Source organism: Dromiciops gliroides, chromosome 5, assembly GCF_019393635.1.
Source record: "Dromiciops gliroides isolate mDroGli1 chromosome 5, mDroGli1.pri, whole genome shotgun sequence".
Taxonomy (NCBI): Eukaryota; Metazoa; Chordata; class Mammalia; order Microbiotheria; family Microbiotheriidae; genus Dromiciops; species Dromiciops gliroides.
The window spans coordinates 94289553-94309699 of NC_057865.1; the positions used below are offsets into that span (position 1 = coordinate 94289553).

Genomic DNA, 20147 nt, shown 5'->3' on the forward strand with positions numbered 1-20147 from the left:
CTCCCCAATAGCTGTGTGGAAAGAAAATTCTTATGAGATTTGAACACCTGAATGGAATACCTTCTACCAGTACCAATAGGCCTTAGGAGCTGTCCTTGGTTTGCAGGGCAGCTTACACAGGCATTTTATTTTGCAATCACTTTCACTCATTAACTCTCTAGGATAAAAATCTTATTTCAAAAGATACTGAGAAGAGAGTCTTGTCCAAGGTCATTCTTTGAATCAAGATTAGAATCAAACATGAAATTTATAGCCCTGGGAATTTGTAACTGCTCCTAATAAAGGTACTAAGGATTCTTTGCACATCCAATCTAAAAAGTACTGTCCCAGGGCATTTTCATTTATTTCCTTCCAGATCTATATGCCAAGGGAATGGAGCTATGCAAACCAAGATGGAAACCAGTCAGACATGAAAGGATGAAGGTCTGAGTCTAACAAAGGAAGTAATTACAACTTTCAATTTAACTTTTTTTCTAATCTTCTTTTCCCCCTCAGATACACACTAAAAAACCATGTTATTGATACGATGTAGGGAGATGGAATTACAAGTTTCTCAAATATGGGGACTGCTTTGTGCATCTCTAAATTCACAGGACCACAAATCTAGAGCTAGAAGGGGCTTTGGAGGTTATCTCATTTTAGAAATGAAAAAACTGAGGACTCGATGGGTAAAACTTGTCCAGGCTCACACAAGTGTGTTAAATATTTCTTCATAATCTCTAATGAAGAGCTGAGCAGGTACCGGCTATTCAATAAATGATAGATACCTGTAAGTTGATGAAGTTACACTGCGTCAATTTGGCAAATAAACTGCTACCATGGAATATATAATAAACTACCTAAATTAGTGATGGGAGAAGGGGAGAAGTTCAAGAAGGAAAGACTCCCTTAAAATATAAATACTCTCCCTTTAGGATATGTTACAGGATTTCCCTCAGCATCAATATAAACCATACCATCTATTCTCCCTTGCAAGCCGAGTGTCTAAGACCTAAACCACCTTTTCAAAGGTGGTTGCACTTTGGTTATATTATAAGGAGAGTGGGGAGACCGGCAGTTCTTTATATCAAGGAAATATCTCAACTTTTGGAAAACGCGGCAGCAGCAACAAAGCAGAACTTGACTTGGGGAACAGGAGTAGCCGCAGTTCCTCAACAGAACTTGGTTGTGCCCTAAACAGTCCAGATGCCCATGAACAGCTTGCTCCTTCCTCTCCTGTCCCACATCCCCATTCCCAAAGTAGCTCCTCCTTTCTTCCCAAACTTTACAACCTCTCCCCAAGGCACTGGGAGACCAAGATGACCTTCTTCGGAAGGGTTATAAAGAAATTGTCCACCAGACAACTAACAGGGAAAAGGCGTCTTCTCTGTGACCGTAGGATTAGAGCTGAAGAGCAAAGGGCTTAACGTTCATTGAATCGAACCCTCCAAAAGTCACACTGCCTATATTCAAACCCAACGTCTTCTGTTACCAAATCCAAAGTAACCGTATGCTACAATCTGACCTGCTGCCAGCACCCTGAGAGGCAGATCGGTTTTTCCAAACCCTCGTGGGGGAAGGGAGAGAGGAAATTCCTTCCCATCACCCCGCCTTCTCTCCCGGGGAGTCACTCGCCCGACGAGTTCAGCCAGCAGCTAGAGAAGGTGGGGTACAGAGCTGGGTAAACGTGCTGACCACTGCCCTGTTCCCTCTCCCGTGTCAGGGGGCTCGGAGAAGCTGCGGCAGATCAAGGGGAAAGCAGCTGCACATCCAGGAGGCAGCAGAGAGCAAAATCCGATCGGGCCTGTGGGCGGGCGCCTCTTTCCCTGCAAGGCAGGCTCACCCAGCCAGCCAGCGGGGCTCGGGCTTTCCTGAAGTAAGGGAGCTGCGGGAGGAGGAGTGAGGGGGTTCCCGCGCCCCTTCCCATCCTACCTGCCCTGACTCCCTGGACTCCATGGCCCCGCTGTCCTCGGGCTGCGCCGACCCCTCCACGGGACCCCTTCCCCCCAAACCCTCCCGAAGACCCTCTCTTCCTCCCTCCCCGCCCCGAGGCCCGGCCAGGGATTGGGCTCCCTCGGGAGCGGAGAGCGCCGGGGAAGGGGCCCCGGCCCAAGGACTCAGGCAGCCGAGACCCTAGCGGGGGGTGGGGGGGGAAGGGGCGGGCAAGTGACCACGGCCCCGAGGGGGGTACTAAGCAGAAGCGAGTGTCGCGCCCAGCGCGTAGCTTTACGGCATCGGCCGCAGCCTCACGGGAGGCGTAGTTCGGCCCAAGCAGGCAGCCCCTCAAAGTGTTGATTGGCTACGGCGAAGCGCCATCCTGATTGGGCCTAGAGACGTTTTACTCCCGCCCCGCCATCCCCCACCCCCACCTTCGCCTCAATGCGGGACACGATTTTTCGTTGCTAGGTAACCGTCCCCTACTCCCAACACTCTGCTGCTCCGATCCAGCGTCCGCGATTGGCCGCTGGAAAGGCGATGTCTGGAGTGGGCGGAGAGTTTTCTTTTGGTTTGGCGCACCCCCTTATCCGCTTCTGCGCATGCCTTTCTGCTACTAGGCAACCGTTAGGCGTTTTAATGCTGGTGATTGGCTTCCCCAGCCCCATCCCCAGCCTGGAAAATCTTGGAAGAGCCTCAGTGGCCTCGCTCTGCCTACCCGCTCCGAACCACGGGATCCAAGGAAGACTAGATAGCTAAATCACAGAATATCAGAGCTGGAAGAGACCAGCTGGGCTAAACTTCTTATTTTACAGACAGAAACTGAGGGCTAGGGGAGGAAAATGGTTTGCCTACGATCACACAACTAGCCAGGGAACGAAATAAGAAGGACTGTTAATAATCCTCCTTTCTTTTCTCCCCTCCCTTGGAAATAATGATCTTAATGGTTTACAAAGTGTTTCCCTCATAACGAATCCTTAAGGTAGGAAGTTTATTATTACTCTCACTCTGCAAATCAGAAAACTAGGGTTCAGAGAAGGACATGGTTTGCCTGAGGTCACACAGCAGGACCGTATTGCCAGGTAGAAATAAGGAAGCCCTGCGTCCGTCTGTGTTCCTTTTGACAGAGCAAGTTCTTTCCTTCATAACAGCTCATCTGTGATGAGAATTACACACATAGACACTATGATGGGCCCTAGATTTAGAAACTGACTCAGAACAGTAGCTCCCAATTTATTTATTTTTTCAGTCTGGCACCTGACTGTTTGGGGGTACCATTTCACATTTCCTTACTATTACCATGTTAATGTTTGATCTTCAGACTTGCCCCAGTATTACACCTCTCCTTAATTATTTTTCCTTTTTATTTTTCTTTTTTAAGATTAGGTCTAACTAAACTCACCCAGGTGGCAAGTGCAGGGGATACTCATGGGTCCAATACCATCACAGATTGGCACTTTGAAATTCTGTTTCTCACCTGGGTCTCCTGCCTCTCCTTAGGCAGCTGGTCCCTGCCCTCCTCCCCACCCCACCCAGGCTCACATACTGCTGAAAGTCTTATTTTGGATACCCGATTAACATAATCCACTGCAGCCAAGCACTCCTGAGCCTTAAAAGACCTCACGTTGGGGCAGTGGATAGAATGCCGGTTCTGGATCCAGCCTCAGACACTTACTAGCTGTGTGACCCTGGCGAGTCATTCTGTTTGCCTCAGTTCCCTCATCTGCAAAATAGGAATAATAATAGCACCTACCTCAGGGTTGTTGTGGGAATCAAATGAGATCAAAACTGTAAAGTGCTTAGCACATAGGCTGGCAAATAGTATGCACTATATAAATGTTAACTCATTATTATTAGCTGGCAGCAGGAATTACAGTCATATCTACACCACACCTGGCACCTCTTTCCCAGAAATAAATAAGTGGATAGATGATCGATAGATTGATAGATAGAGAGATAGATAGATGATTATAAGTTTTTACTCTTTTCCCTTGTAAATGTCCCCAACCAGTCTCTTTATCCTCACCTTTCTACCCCACTTTTGGCTTGTTAATTAATCACTCTACCAATTTTTATTGAACATGTTCTATATGCTACATGGGACTTCTCCACTATGGAGGAATCCTCATATATCATCAGTATCTCAATAGATCTCATCAATATGGATATTCCCTCCACCAATGCAGATAGCAAATCCTCCATGTACCCCATGCAACACTTGTCCCTGTTCTCTCACAGATTCTCCATAGAAAATTCCCCAGTCTTCTGTAGACCTTCCTCTATTTTTTTTAAATGTTTTGTGGTTACCAAAGCAGCTTTCAAGCTTTCCATCCTTTCTACTTTATCCTTTCTATATAATCATCCCACTTCTTTGCCCAGTCATATATTTCATAAATGATATGCCTTACATCAGTGGTGTCAAACTCAAATAGAAACGGAGACCACCAAGCCATATTAAGGATTCCTAGGGGCCCTATATGTTTTATTATATTTTTATTTATTTTGTTAAACATTTCTTAAATACATTTTAATCTGGTTCAGGTGGTACTCAAGAGTATTGTGAGCCATGCATTTAACACACCTCTGCCTATAGTCACTTCTCTTGCATCACTGGAAATATGCTACACAGTACTTGCATCCATTATGTGTCTCTCCTTCAATTTTTGAATCATGTGACTTTTCAAAGAAAACTGTTCCAATGCCACAGGTGGTGCAAAGCCACATCCATAGAAAACATCTCAAATGCATCTCTTCCTCTGTCCCCATCCTCCTGCTCTGTTACTCCTATTCAATCATGGGCCTAACTCATTGTCCACCACAGTGCCTTTCCCACAAACATGATGGCAGAGATGATTATCAAACCACAAATATGTGATCTTTGATAAATCATAAAGGATGAGAGAACTGCAGAAAGGAGTGGAGAAAGACAAAGTTTATCAATATTTTCAGAAAGAGTGAAAAGTATGGAGTCTTTGAATTATAGAGTAGTCATCTTGACTTTAATTACTGGCAGAATTCTATGGTAAGCTAACAAAGGAATAGTCATGAGCCTCTTGTGATCACAAGTGATCACAAACAGAATGGCTTCATCAAAAGTTGATCTTGTCTTTTTAATATCGTTTCCTTTTTTGACAAGATTACTAGACTTGTAGATCGGGGGAATGATATAGATATACTCAAATTTCAGCAAAGCATTTGATCAAGGCTTTCATGTTGTCTTTGAAGGAAATGTGGAGAGATGTGCCTAAACAAACTGGTTGGGGCTGGTTGAATAACCAACCCTTAAAAGTAGTCATTCAATACCAAAGAACTCATGATGGAAAATGTTCTCCACATCCAGAAAAAAGAACTGTGGGGTTCCTAATGCAGATTGAACCATACAGTGAATATTTTTTGTTTGTTTTTTTCTTTTTTGAGGTTTTTCCCTTTTGTTCTGATTCTTCTTTCACAACATGACTATTGCAGAAATATGTTTAATGTGATTGTACATATATAATCTAGATCAGATTGCTTTCTGTCTTGGGGAGGGGAGAGGGAATGGAGGGAGGGGAGAAAAATTTGGAACTAAAAATCTTATGAAAACAAATGTTGAAAACCATCTTTACGTGTTCTGGAAAATAATAAAATACTTTTATGATTAAAAAAAAAGAATAGTCATTAATGGCATTGGGGCAACCAGGAAGATGGAGTACTCCAGGGATCTGTCCTTGGTCCTTTATCAAAGACTGGGATAAAGGCATTAACAGCTTGCTTATCAGAATTAAAAATGATACCAAGTCACACATTGCATGGCAGAAACAGAATACAAAATTATCTCAATAGTCTAGAATGTTGGGCTGAATTTAATAAGATGAAAAATAACAGATCTAAGTTTAAAGTCAGTGTACGGAATTATACATCTATATATCACAGAGACCTTCTGGCTGAGTATATAGACTTGGCTCCAAATTCTGTCTCTTATACTTACTAGCTGTGTCACTGTGAACCAATCACTTAGAGCCTCAGACAACTCTCTATGACTTCACAGTTCTGTCAGCCTCATTTGAGAGAAGGAGTTCCCATTTTGGGAATTCCTAGACCTTCGGCTAATTATATAATTATAGTAATGTAGTATATTATAGAAAATTGTTTGCAAAAATCTGCCTGTTACCTTCTCTCTTTTTTTTCATTGAAGATCTTGCATTGGGTAGTGTACAAATCATTATCACAAATGTGTTACATGGAACTGGTGGCTCAGGCACCCACAAGGATTCTGGGTTCATACAAACTGGGTTTGATTGAACTAGGTACCTGCATGGTTGTGGAAAAAGAATACAAAGCAGAAGAAGAAAATACCATCCACCTCCAGAGAAAGAACTGATATTGATTGAACACAGACTGAAGCAGGCTATTTTGTGCTTTCCGTTTTTTTAAACCTGAGTCTTTTTATGTAAAATGACTAATCTGGTAATGTTTTACATAATTGCACATGTGTAACCTATACTAATTGCTTGCAACCTTGGGGAGGGGGAAGGGTAGAGAGGGAGGGAATGAAAGAGAGATAGAATTTGGAACTCAAAACCTTAAATGAATGAATGAATGAATAATTAAATAAATAAATGGATATATAGATAGATGAATAAGTAAATAAATAAATAAAAGCTTTTTTTAAAAAGGCAGAAGAGGCAGCCAGGGACTTGAGGCATAGTCTCAGGCTTGCCTAAGAAAGCATGTACCCTCATTGCTATGTGCTCTTAGTTGCTATGGCCACTACAGTGGGAGAAAGAAAAAATTTATGCCAACCTTCCCCATGACTGGAAGTCCAAATAAAGAACTCCAAAGTGACAATCTCAAAAGAAAGAAGTGGAGAGTGTGGTAGGGCCCTCATATATCCTCATATATCATACTCTACTCCTTGGGCAGCAATTCCTGGCTCAATTGTCAATCATCTTTGGCACAACCTCCTAGTCCTGGAGGCAAATAAGGGATTGCTGAATGATCCCAAAGCACACATCCCTTATGACTTCGTCAAAGCAATCTATCCCTGGAAAAATCAGAGCAGGTATGCCCTGCTCCAGGGAAGGTGTCCTTAATTAATCTGTTACATATTTTGTACATTTTTGTCCACCAAGTAGAATGTAAATTTCTTGAGGACAAAGACTGGTCTTTGTCTTTGTATCTTGGAGCCTACCACAGTGTGTGACCCATTTTTGGTGCTGGTTGAGGCAGCTAGGTAGTGCAGTGGCCCTGGAATCAAGAGGACCTGAGTTCAAATCTTATCTCAGACACTGGCTGTGTGACCCTGGGCAAGTCACCTAACCCAAATTGCTTTAAAATACAGTCATCTTGATATATATCTTGCCACTGGACCCAGGTGGCTCTGGAGGAGAGAATGAGGTTGGTGACCTTGCACAGCCCTCCCTCATTTAAATGTAACTCACTGCAAGTCATGACATCACCCCGATGCCATGGTGGTCCTCTTTGAGAATGAAGGACAAACAACAAGAAGATGGTGCTGAATAAATGCTTGTTAAATTAAATTGTTACTAAATCTACCCTTTTAGGCTGAGGGAAGCAAGATTAATCTCTCTTTTATATGACTAATCATCAAATACTTGAAGAGGTGGTGGTGCAGTGGATAGAGTGCCAGGGCCTAGAGTTGGGGGTGAATTCAAATCCAGCCTCAAACATCTAATATCCACATGACCTTGGACAAGTCGTTTAACCTCTGTCTGCTTCAGTTTCCCCAACTGTAAAATAGAGATAATAATACAAGTCCTGTTGTGAGGATCAGATGAAATAATATTTGTAGTAAGGGGGTGAGCAGAATACCTGACACAACATAAGTCCTGTATAAGTGCTAGTTAGCTATTATGACCCAGATTTTAATTGTCTTGTGTTATATTTACTTATGTAGTATCATTTTCACTGGACTAAATTATCAATTCCTTCAAGATGAAGGCTATCTTTGGGGGGGGGGGCAATGAAGGTTAAGTGACTTGCCCAGGGTCATATAGCTAGTAAGTATCAAGTGTCTGAGGCTGGATTTGAACTCAGGTCTTCCTGAATCCAGGGCCAGTGCTTTATCCACTGCGCCACCTAGCTGCCCCCTAGGCTATCTTTTTTAACCTTTTTAAATCAGGAGCTAGCAACATCCAGCATTTTCCTAGTTGTTATATTTGTCACTCTGATAGGTATGAGGTGGTACCTTAGAGTTATTTTAATTTTCCTTTCTCTCATCAATAGTGATTTAGAGCTATCCAGAGGATTTTTAGTAAAAACCAAAGATCCCAGCATCACAGAATCTCAAAGTTGGAAGGGACCTCAGACACAATCTGGTTGAGCCTAATAAGAAATCTCTCTACAACATAACTCATTCATAGCCTATAGAAATATTTTCCAATTTGCTTTCACATATATTATCACTTCACGAGATTCTCACGTCATCTCTGTGAATTACCTGGGTCAGATGTTAATTACTCCTGTTTTATAAGTGAGGAAACTTAAGTCTCGGAGAGGCTAGATGCTTTGCCCAAGGTCATACAGCTAATTAATGGTACACCTGGATCATGCACAGGTTTCCTGAGGCAGCCCAGAACCCTTCCCATTGCTTTGGTTTGTTGATTAATCCTGGATTTCAGAGCTGGCTTTCTAACTCCCCATAATTAGTCGTGGACTAGGGATTTAAGAAATGCCTCTCTTCCTGTCCTACAGAAGGGACTGCTCCTGCCCCAAGGTCCTGTCCAAAGCACAGATCTACCACCTACTTCCCCAGAACCCTCAGACAGAGATCACACACACACACACACACACAGAAGTGCTGACAAATTCACTTTATTAGGGGGTGAGCTGCCCCTGCTCCATAGCTCCCAGGCCCTTCATGGTTCATATGCACAGAAATGGTCATGCAAGCCTGTTGGCTTCACGAACAAAGAGGGGGAGTCTACCATGACATGATTATGGTAGACTATATCTTTCCAAACCCCAAATTCCAGAAACGCAGTCTATATGACAAAGTATATTCCTTCAGCTAAGCCTTGTTAAAAATGCATTTTCTTGTCTTGAGATGAGGACTGTTCCAGACAATACAGGTCATACGGGTGAACTAAGTATGTTGCTGACCAGTCCAATCCCTTCAGCGCTTTGATAAATCCCCTCCTGTGAATGAGACCATGGCAGAGAGAGAGAGAGACAGAGACAGAGACAGAGAGAAGAAAGTGGCAAATGACAAGGTAACCCTAGGTGGCTGGGACAGGAAGGGGCTCTGGGCAGCAAAACTGGAAGGGGAGAACAGGGTGGGGAAAGGGGTTTTGTTTGTTTGGGTGGGGGTAAATAGGGAAAGTCTCCCTGAGATCAGACCAGAACAGACTCTGGCCTTGTCTTCTCTGTACCCCCTGGCCCTGGCATGCTATCTTTGGATGGCAGGAAGGCCCCTCTAACCCAAGCACAAAACTCCAACCGGATCTTGAATCACCACCAAGCACCATCCCCCCTCCACTAAATCACACACACACACACACACACATACACACACACACACACATCCATACACGCATGCAGACTCTCTGCGCCCTCACCCTGGCAGGCACTGCACTGGCAGCTGTGGATGACCGGAAGTACAACAGGCTCTGTATCACCCCCAGGGCAGCGCAGATTCAAGACTCGGACCGGATTCACAGGGTCCAGGAGGTAACTGCAGCAGTCACACACGCTCTGCAGGTATGGCTCCTGGGAGCAAAAGGAGAGAAGCTGAGTGAGAGAGGGAGCCAGATGGGATGGGGATGGAGCATGGGGTTATAGAAGGGTATCAACCTCACCCACACCTCAGACTAGCTCCCCTAGGCCATCTGCCCACCATTACCAGTTCCCTTATTCTCAAAAGAGAAAAAGCAAGAAGCCTGGAGTTGTAACCTCCAACTTTGATTCTCCCCATTGGCATGTTTAGCCAGGCAGAGGAGGATAAGAAACATGCAACAGAGAAAAGGCCCCCTTCAAAGCTCTATGACATCTCCTGGGTAGTATGATCAATCAATAAACATTCACTAGGTGTCTGCTAGCTAAGTGGTGCAGTGGATAGACTGCTGGGCCTGGAGTCAGAAAGATTCCTCTTTGAAACTTCAAATCTGTCTTCAGATACTAGCTGTATAACCCTGGGCAAGTCACTTCACCCTGTTTGCCTCAGTTTCCTCATCTGTAAAATGAGCTGGAGAAGGAAATGGAGAACTTCTCCAGTATCTCTGCCAAGAAAACCCCAAACGAGGTCATGAAGAGTCAGACATGACTGAAATGACTGAACAACAACATCCAGCCTTTGATGGAAGACCTCCCATGAGGGAAAAACCGACTTGCTCTAACAGCAGCCCCTTCTTCTCCTGGATAGCTTTCATCACTAGGAAGTTTTTCCTTATGTCAAGCCTAAGCCTCCCTCTGCATCTTCCATCCTTGTTCCTAGTCCTGCCATCTGGGTCCAAGAAAAGCAGTTATACTCCCTCTTCCACATGAAAGCCCTTCAAATGCTTAAAGACAGTTATCAGACCTTCCTAATGTCCTTTCTTCTTCCCAGTTTAGCCAGTGTCCATACGGACCTGGCCATCATCCTCTGGGCCACCATCCAGCTTGTCAATGTTCTCCCTCTAACCTAGTGCCCAGAACATAGATGAATGAAAGGGTGTTCAAACAGAAAAAGCCATGGTCAGCTGAGGAATGGGAAGTGGGTATTTGGGCCAAATGGAAGCCACCTGTGGATGACATGAATTAGTAAAACAGAGCTTGGAGCCAGAGTGTCACAGTGAGGGAGCTCAGCAGAACCTAAAAGGAGAAAGCAGATGTGGCAACCTGTGCGTGAGCATGTCAAAACACATCAATCAGGGTAGAAGAAGGAGGATGCAATAGGAGAGAACAGAAGGGACCTGAGTTCAAATCTGGTCTCAGACACTTGACACTTACTAGCTGCATGACCCTGGGCAAGTCACTTAACCCTCATTGCCCCACCCCCCCCAAAAAAAAGAACTATTTATCCAGGTGAGAACGAAGGGCCTGTGGTCAGGTCAGAGAGAGCTCAGACAATGAGACAGAGATGATAATGATGAGCTTGAAGAAAGCAACTTGGATTTTTCTAGCAGTTTGACATTTGCAGAGCACTTTTCTCAGAACCTTTTGAGGTATAAAGGGGAGTGTGTGTATATCTGCGTCTGTGTGTGTGTTTTGCCCATATAGGTTCCATGTGTCCATATTAATTATAGGAGTGTTGCTGTGCCCAATTTGTCAATAAGGAAACAGGGTTAGAAAGGACAGATTTATTAAGCCCAAGAATCAGAAACTTTTAGGAAAGGCGTAAAGAACATCATCATTACAAAAATCATTTGGGGTCAAATATCAATCACTAGGGGCAATAATCCTGTTTGGAAAGTCCTTTTCTACCTCAGGAACCTGGCTACTACCAGGGTTGGCCCAGAAATGGTGGAGGGATGTCTGCAGAGTAAAGTGAAATGAAGGCTGGAGCTAGGGGAGAAACCTGGGGTTTAAATCAGGGCCAGATTAGACCTCATCAAAAGGAAGTATGTGGGCAGGATTGAGCCAGGCTGTCAAGTGCTAAGAATCAAGAAGATAATTAGGGTAAGCATCTGAGATATAGTACAGGGCTGGAGCCCAAAAGGAGGCAGGTGGCTCAGTGGACAGAGCACCAGGTCTAGAGTAAGGAAGACCTGAAGTCAAATCCAGCCTCAGACACTCGTTAGCTGCGTGACCCTGGGCAAGTCATTTAACCTCTGTCTGCCTTAATCCACTGGAGAATGAAACATCAAGAAAACCCCATGGACAGTACTGGTGTATTATGGTCCACAAGGTCACAAAAAGTCACATATCACTGAATAACAAGAGCCCAAAAGAAAAGACTCCCCAAACAATGTGGAAGTCACACTTCAAACCCAAGAAAGAATAGAGTGAAATAAGCATAGAGTGTTATTCATCTGGAGCCCATATAAGACCCAGAGACAGTTTAGTTTTATGCCACTGGGTTTTCAGACTCTATATAGTATAATGGAAAGGGCACCAGATTTGGACTCAGAAGTCCTGGGTTCAAATTCCAGCTCTGCAATTTATTAACTGAATGACCTTGGAAAAGTCATATAACATTTGTGAGTCCCAGTTTCCTCCTCTGTAAAATCAGTAGGTTGACTGAAGATGCCAGATCATAAAACCTAACTCTCTCTCTTTCCTCACTACAGTGAGGTGGGTTCCTGCTAAAGTAGAATATGAGCTATGTGGTCAGTCCATCAGTGGCTTTTCTTTGTCACCAAGGAGTGTTCAATCTAGATAAGGGCGGGCAGTTGAAACACTGTAGTGTAGACAAATGGCAAAACTAAAATGTATTTTAAATTGTTAACAATCAAAGGAGTTAGGTTGGATTGGAATAGACAGGGGTCCTTAACCTTTCTTGTGTCCTGGACCCTTTTGGAGGTCTTTCAAAGTTTATAGATGCCTTCTCAAAATAATATTAAATAGATAAAATAAAATACAAAGGGATTACAAAGGAAACCAATCATACTGAAATATAGTTTTCAAAATATGACAATATGACCCCAGGTTAAGAACCCTTAGACTAGATGATTTCTCAGGACATTTTCAGTTCTAAATCATATTCTCCAGCAGTGGTTAGTGGTAGCAGTCAGAGGCCTAGTGGCCACACGCAAACAAAGAGCCATGGTAACTAGCCCCAGATATGAAGGAAAAGGGAACTTCAAAGGTAGATGGATACTTCTGTATACTGTGGTGAATTTGTCCTTTTCATTTTTGATACTGGTAATGTGGTTTTCTTTTTTCTTTTTCTTAACCAAATTAATCAAAGGCTTACCTATCTTATTGTTGTTGTTTTTTTTCATAAAGCCAGCTCTTAGTTTTATTAGTTCAATAGTTCTTTTACTTTCAATTTTATTAATCTCTCCTTTGATTTTTAAGATTTCTAATTTGCTGTTTAATTAGGGATTTTAAATTTTTTTCTTTTTCTAGCTTCTTTAGTTGCATGCCTAATTCACCGATCTGCTCTTTATTTTATTGATGTAAACATTTAGAGATAGAAAATTCCACTCCTTTATACTGTGAAGAAATGACCTTCTTGTGTACTTGAGAAGATCATGGAAGTTAGAGCAGGAGGAACTTTAAAAATCATCAAATTCAAGCCCCTCATTTTACAAATGAAATATGGATATGATCTGAGACATGACATACATGTGATAATGTAAACCTATAAATGTTTTTCAGTGGGGAGAAGAGAAATATTTTCTCAGGGAAGAAAAAGAGGAGTGTGGATGGCAGTTATCACTCTGGTAGAGCAGACAGAAGGAACTATACTAATAGGGTACACCATGAGTTCTTGTTGGGGAACTGGTAGGCAAAGCCAAGGTTAGTGCAGGTGTTCTTGGGAAGAAGAAAAGCAGTCAGATCTAGGTCAAGCTAGAGGGATGAAGCCAATGGACTTGTTCCCAAACCAAAATGGCCACACCATGAGGCATAGGACCCAGATTCTGACTGTAAGTAAGGAATATTCCATTCATCAAAGCTTGTCCTGGATATTTACGGGTCATATAAGAAGGAACCTCTGGCTAAGATTACCTGAATTCTGTGCTAGGTATCTCTGTAACTCTCCAGAGACTGTAGACATTTACCTCTTTACATGAGTTGCTAATAAATGTCTCAAAACCCATTTCCAGGATGGATGTGTTAGGAAGGGGAAAGAGTCTGTTGATTTGGCAAAATAACAATGGCAAAAGGTTTAGCTAGAAGGGCTATACCCTAAAGTAGCTCTCCTGCATAGCTAATTGCCAGCAATTATTTGTTTTGGTTACAGAAAGACCATAATAGAAGAAAGAGTAAGCTGAACAGGATTTAGGCCACCCCACCCCCCTGCCTCAGTCTAAGCCAGATGATTTTTTTCACTAACACTAATTGTCTCTCTCTGTCTTATTAGCATATCCTTTTCCCCCTCCAATTTGGTAGGAATTTCTCAGGAAAACAGAACCTTCTCTGGTTGTATTAGCCACAGTGTCTGGCCCAAGGTGGGACAGTTGTAAGTAATCAGTAAAAGTTGCTGACTCCATTCCATCAATTCTCCTGCCTCCACAAGACACTCTCCCTCGACCATACAGCAGGTAACGCATTGCTTCAGTCTTCCCTTGATAATGTTCTTGTCCTTCTTCCCCCAGTACCTCGCCTCCCCGCCCTCCCTCTTTCTGGAGGACCTGTCACTCACCTCAGGAATGACGTTAGTGCTGGAAGGGCAGTGCCCACTACAGTAGCTCACCTCCACCTGGTGCAGGTGGCAGGAGCCCTTGGTGATGTTTCGAAGCTCGGTGAGGTGCTTGCAGGAGACTGGTGATTCCTCTGTTAGGAAAAGGGAGGGAGGCAGGTAATGGGCATAGAATGAGGGAAGATAGGAGGGTGGGATCTAGGGTGAGAGCCGGAGCAAGATGTAGAAAGGCAGAAGTGTGGCTGGGCCTATCGACAGGCCCTCCCCTGAGGGACATCAAAGTACTAGAAGGGGTTGGGGCTGCTACACCTAGACCAGGCCTACAGACAGGCAGAGCCAGCAGAGCAGGAATGGGGACCGAGGGCAGCTCAGGCACTGTGAAGTAGGCCCTAGTTTTATCTAAGACTTCTAGTGAAAAGAGGAAGAAGTGAGACAATCCAGACAGGACTACAGGGCTCAGGGAGCTGAGGGAAGGGAAGAAGGGTGGGGCATAAAGACAGGCAGACCACGGGACCCCCTGAGCATTCACACTGTACCTGGTGCCTCCTGCTGGCATACAGGGCAGCAACTGTCTGGCCTCTGTACTTTTATCTCACCCTGTAGGAATGAGCAAACACCCGACTTGGAGAAAGAATCCCACCTCAACTCCCTGGCCGTCCAATAATCCCGAGTGAAACCCACATCCTGGATGCCCTCCTCCACAGAGTGTCTCCTTCCCCAGAGAAGCACATTAGCTCCTTCAGAGATGCCTCAAGAGGGGAGAGTTCAGGAGGCCAGGCCTGGCACAAGGAGGTGGCAGTACCTGAGCACAGCTGATGAGGGGACAATTCCGGGTACAAAAGCTCCTCCCATCGATGCATCTGCACCACTCACAGTCTTCCCGCCACTCAGCCCCAGGCTGAAAGGAAGAGGATCATTATGGATCGAGAACCTTTCTCTCCTGTTCACTTGGTCCCACCTGGGACCTCCCAAATAGGCCCAAGTGAGAGGGACCAGGAAGAACAGCTTCTGGCGTATGGTCAAGGAAGCTGTGTTTTAGGATGGGAAGGAGAGCTGCTGTCCAATCAGACAACACGACCTTTGCTCTGGGCTTAAAGAACCTATACCAGTGTCCAGGGATGTGGGGGGAGGGGGCAAAGAGAAACATTGGAGTCAGGGTAGTAGTTGGAAGGGCAGAGTGGGGGAGATGGCACTTTCCTGGGCTTGGCAGAAGGGAGCATCTCACCGAGTAGACGTGTCCATGGTGCCAGCACTCGCAGTGGGCAGCAGTAACACAGGTGCCAGCCTGGCTGCGGTAATGCCCACTCTGGCATACGCAGCCCTCAGTCCGCCCCATGCTGCAGTTGCTCCAAAGTGGCTCCTCGGCATACACCTCCTGACAAGTCTTCTCACATGGGCCCGGTTCCCCTGCTGCCACCTGCTGCCACCTCTCTCCAGGCGGGCACTCTGCCAGTGAGCACCCCAACCCCCACCACTTCCATGAGACCCGGACCAGGAATGAACCCCCCCACCAGTTCAGGGACCTGGGATCCTGAGGCAGACGTCCCCAGAGGCTTCTCTTTTTTCCCATTCCCTTTCAGGGCCCCTGGAAGACTCCCTGACTCTATACTCCTTCCCTAAACCTCCCTCACCATCCAAACAGACAGGTGTCCCTCATCACATCATGTTCACTCCCACCTCCACACCTTCTGTTCCTTCTGCTTTAGTGCAGCTTCCCCCACTTCCCCCACCTGTCCCAGTTCTACCCATTCTTCAAGACTTAGCTCAGGCCTTCCTTCTTCTGTTAAGATTCCCCCAACCACCCCAGCCCTTCTCTCACCTCCTCCAGCACCACTTACTGTCTGTAACCCTAATCATGTGCTATCTTCTACTCTTTTGGAATGCTTTGGTAACTGTACCATGTCCGTCTGTCCATCTGTCTTGTCTCTCCAGCTAAATTACAAGCCCCTGAAGGGCAGAGCCGTGACTTACAGAATAGAATCTAAAGCTAGGAAGGGACCATAGAGGCTTCACTTGCCAAGGTCACAAGGGTAGCAAGTAGCAGAACTAAAATTCTCACCCTGGTCTTTTCTGATTCAATCACACTGATTCCCTCCACTAGCCCATCCTGCCTCTCTTTGTAGGCTACACAGAGATGTGTGTAGAGGGCTCCCTCAGTGGAGGCTGGTGGAATTGAACTGAATTGAATACAATCAAGGCTCCACCCACAGTACATTGGAAAGAGGACTGGGAATAAGATGAGTCCCAGTTCTGTCATTAATGAGGTGTGTGACCTTAGATAAGTCACTTCCATTCTCTGGGCCTCAGTTTCCTCCTCTGTGCCATTAGATGACCTCAAAGGTCCCTTTGCCCTTGAACATTCTATAATTCTCTTGACTCTTCACTTTCCTACCCTCTACTGTTATCCAGATGTTGCACAGCTACTCCTGTCCCTACCCACCCACCCCACTCTGGCCCCTGGCAGGATACTGAAATGAGCAGGAGCCTCCTATGCAGGGACTGGCAGGTCGGGAGATCAGCTAAGGTCATAGGGGTCTGATGAAAGATGACGACTCCTTCCCCACTGCTTATAGAGCAACTTGACGGTGCTCCCCAAGGTTCCCAGACACAAGAAGTTGGAGGAAAGGGCAGGACAAATAGAGAAAAGAGCCTGCCCTGTGGGGATACCTACTGGAAAATAAGGACTTCTCTGGGAAGAGGGAGGCTAGCAGGAGGGCATTACATTCAGGGGTGCCAGCCACGTACATGCCTAAGGGTACAGGCCCCCTCAGGAAGGTGTTCTCACTTTTGTCAGATGCCCCATCCTTTCTGACCCGTCAAATCACACCCATTATCCTGGGTCCAACTCAAGCCAGCCTCCTCCAGGAAGCCTTCTCGACTGCTCCAGCCCACAATGAGCCTTCCCTTCTCTGAAAACGGGCACAAGCATCTTTCCTGGCATTTGGCACCTAACTACTCTGTATCACTCCCCACCTGTTCCCCATGTTGATGTTTTGCCTCCGTAGCTAGACCATAATCTTTTGGATGGGTAGGAGGCTCCCCCCATAGCCTTTGTATTCACCACAGTATTTGGCTAGGGTTGGGCTCCTAGGCTGGTGCTAGGTCCTACGAGGGATAAAAGAGAGCATATAGCATAGGCCCCAACCTCCAGCCTTCAGTCCAGTTGGGAAGACAAGACACGGCCAGATAGATAACTGACAATGGCGGGCAGTAAAGGAGCGCCAGTGGATGCTAGCCCACAGAAGTGTGGCAGCAATGGAGGAGGAAGAGGTCACTGTGGTCAGGGGTCACTGGGTGTGTCAGGGAAAATGTGGGGCCTTGAAGGATAGGTAGAGCACAGGTAAATAACCTCAGTAAGTCAGGAAAGGAGGGATCAGGACCCACACTCCCCAGACACCCCCCCACACACACACACACCCCACCACCACCGATAACTCCCAATGCAGCCCACTCCTACCCCCACCCCCAGTGATACCGGCAACCCTGGCTGCTGGGAAGATGGGGACCTTGGGCATGAGCCAGATCCTTAATAGAACCCAGAGGACTCAGGGCAAGCCTGGGTGGAAGGATGGCTGGGCAGGGCTCTCTCTCACCCTGACAGTCACTGTCAGAACAGTTGAAGAATCCTTCCTGACAGATGCTGGCAGAACAGAACAACAGAGCTCAGCTGAGCACCGAACTCCACTCCCTTCCCCTTCCTCTCCCCACCCTATTCCATCCCTGGTCTTAGCCCTATCCCTTTTCTCTCCCCCCATTTCTCCCCAAAGGCCCCAGGTGCCTTCACCTGTAGTTCCTACTGAGTACCCCACTCCATCCTTTCTCCTCCCCTTCGCTCCTATTCCATCCCTGGCCTTATCCCCACCCCATTTCTCTCCCCCTCTTTTTTTCCCAAAGCCCCAAGTTTCTAAGTTCCTAGATGCCCTCACCTGTGGGTACAGGTCCCACTGAACCTCCCACTCCATTTCTTGCTCCCCCATCCCCTCCCCTCCTACGTCATCCCTAGCTTTAACCTCATGGCTCTTCTTCCCCCACCCCCATTTCTCCCCAAATGTTCCTGGCTGTTAAGTTCCCGGGTGCCCTCACCAGCGGGTACAGTTCCAGATGAGTATGGTCCCAGAAGGCAGCTCTTGTGCCTGCTCCTCTGGGGTCAAGAAGAGGGCCCAGGGCAGCAAGAGTTGGGTGCAGGGGCACTCAGCCAGAGGGACACATCTGCCTGTCTGCAGCAGCTAAAGCAGAGGCATAGCAATGGCTTAGCCCCATGCCCACCGTCGGCTCTGGGAAGGCTAGAGCCAGCTGCCTCCCCACACTGCCAGTACCTGGATGGGGTATTGTCACACACAAACACACACACACACACCCAGGCCCCAGCCCTGGAGCATTCTCACTACACTCACCTGCCCATCAGGGCAGCTGCAGCCAGGTTGGCAAGGCAATTGCACACAGAGGGTGTGGGGCTGGAGGTCTGAGCATCGGCTTGGGCATGATGTGGCACAGGGGGTGGGGCTCTGACCAGGAGGGCACTCTGGAGAGGGAAGCAAGGTAGACCACAGCTTCATGGGAGGAATCACAAGGTATGGAAGCAACTAGGTTTCGTCCCCTTCTCACCAGCTTCTTAAACTAGCTCTGCCACCAGTCAGCCATGCAAATTTGGGGCAAATCACTTAACTTCTCTGTGCCTTAGTTTCCCCAACTCAACAATGAAGAGGTACTACCTTCCTTGCCTATCGCTAAGAGTTACTGAGATAAAATGAGATCATAGCTATAAGAGCTGTTGGAAAGGTAAAAAAAAATCTATGGAAATCTAGATCTCTGTACCTTACCTGTTACTCTAAGCATGACCTTTCCCTGTCCTACAGTGTAGGATCTAGAAGCAGTGAACCTCTGCCCCTGACCCCTCCCCCCAGCTTAGACTCCCCTCCGCCTGCCTCTGCTCCCCCCCACCCCTCACCTTGGCTGCAGGGCCAGGGGTTGCATGTCCTGTGGAGCCTCAGGGGGGAGAGCAGGGGGCACGATGTCCCCAGAGGTGGGTGCCTCTTCCTTTCTGACACGCCTCCCCCACAGCTGACACTGCAATCACTCCACTCTGACCACTCACCCGCCTGGCATAAGGCTGAAATAAAGGGTAGCTTCAGTCAGTTCCAGACCAAGGGGGACACCTGGGCATCCAGGGAATGGGTGAGAAAGCACCACTTAGTCATGCCACCCAGGAGCCAAGGGACCCTCTACGGGTACTCACTTGTACAGGGCTCGGGGTTGCATTCTTCTTTCTGCTTCATGTCCTGGACATGGCATGGGAACCCCTGGAGACTCTCCTCACAGCTCTGGTGCCGCTCCCTGGTACCCCCGCCACAGGAAGCTGAGCAGTCACTCCAGTGTGACCAGGGCCCAAAGGTCAGGCACTCATAGGGCGTGCACACCAAGGACCCATTGACACAGGTACTGTGGATAGGCAGATACACCAGTGGAGAGGGGCTGAGATCTCAATGGCTGGGTCACTGCATTTCCCCTCTTCCCACTCTCTCCACACCCCACCTCTCACCCACCCATCCCCAGGGGCTCCAGGCCCAGTGCATGCATGCTGATAAATGCTTAGCCACTGACTCTCTCTCTCTCTTTTTTTAAACAACAAACATTTATTTTATTTTTTCCAGTTACATGTAAGGGTAGTTTTCAACATTCATTTTCATAAGATTTAGAGTTCCAAATTTTTCTCCCTCCCTTTCCTCCCCCCTCCACAAGATCGCAACCAGGTTATATATGTACAATCCACAAGTGTTCTTTTTATCAGTTCTTTCTATGGGGGTGGATAGTAAGCTTCCTCATTAGTTCCTTGGGATTGTCTTGGATCATTGCATTGCTGAGTAGTTAAGTCATTCACACACTGACTTTCAAAAAAAAAAGTACATGGGACACACTTTTAAGCTTAATCTGCTTTGTTAAACTTTTCTCCATCACTTTCTTAAGTCTAGGCAATCAGCAAGATAACAAAGTAAGCCCTGCTTTGTCTTAT

The 20147-nt window shown here is 46.4% G+C and overlaps 2 protein-coding genes across 4 annotated transcripts in view; both read right to left on the reverse strand.

Moving 5' to 3' along the window:
* The window catches only part of ZNF862 (zinc finger protein 862), a 35443-nt gene extending 33298 nt beyond the window's left edge, over window positions 1-2145 (reverse strand). For 2 of the 3 annotated variants that reach the window (XM_043968867.1, XM_043968870.1), the window contains exon 1: window positions 1505-1902. In XM_043968867.1, coding sequence (XP_043824802.1) covers window positions 1505-1582 — 78 coding nt within the window. In that variant the 5' untranslated portion in view covers window positions 1583-1902. The other variant, XM_043968868.1, reaches the window with a different exon arrangement.
* A 6596-nt stretch (window positions 2146-8741) lies between these two features.
* The window catches only part of LOC122727854 (SCO-spondin-like), a 101489-nt gene continuing 90083 nt past the window's right edge, over window positions 8742-20147 (reverse strand). Inside the window, exons 96-106 of the mRNA XM_043965731.1 lie at window positions 19374-19576; window positions 19086-19247; window positions 18532-18659; window positions 18221-18363; window positions 17731-17777; window positions 15363-15583; window positions 14940-15035; window positions 14674-14734; window positions 14141-14271; window positions 9471-9621; window positions 8742-9051 (exon numbers count right to left, since the gene is read on the reverse strand). Of these exons, the coding sequence (XP_043821666.1) occupies window positions 9029-9051; window positions 9471-9621; window positions 14141-14271; window positions 14674-14734; window positions 14940-15035; window positions 15363-15583; window positions 17731-17777; window positions 18221-18363; window positions 18532-18659; window positions 19086-19247; window positions 19374-19576 (1366 nt within the window). The 3' untranslated portion in view covers window positions 8742-9028. The remainder of the gene's footprint in view (window positions 9052-9470; window positions 9622-14140; window positions 14272-14673; window positions 14735-14939; window positions 15036-15362; window positions 15584-17730; window positions 17778-18220; window positions 18364-18531; window positions 18660-19085; window positions 19248-19373; window positions 19577-20147) is intronic.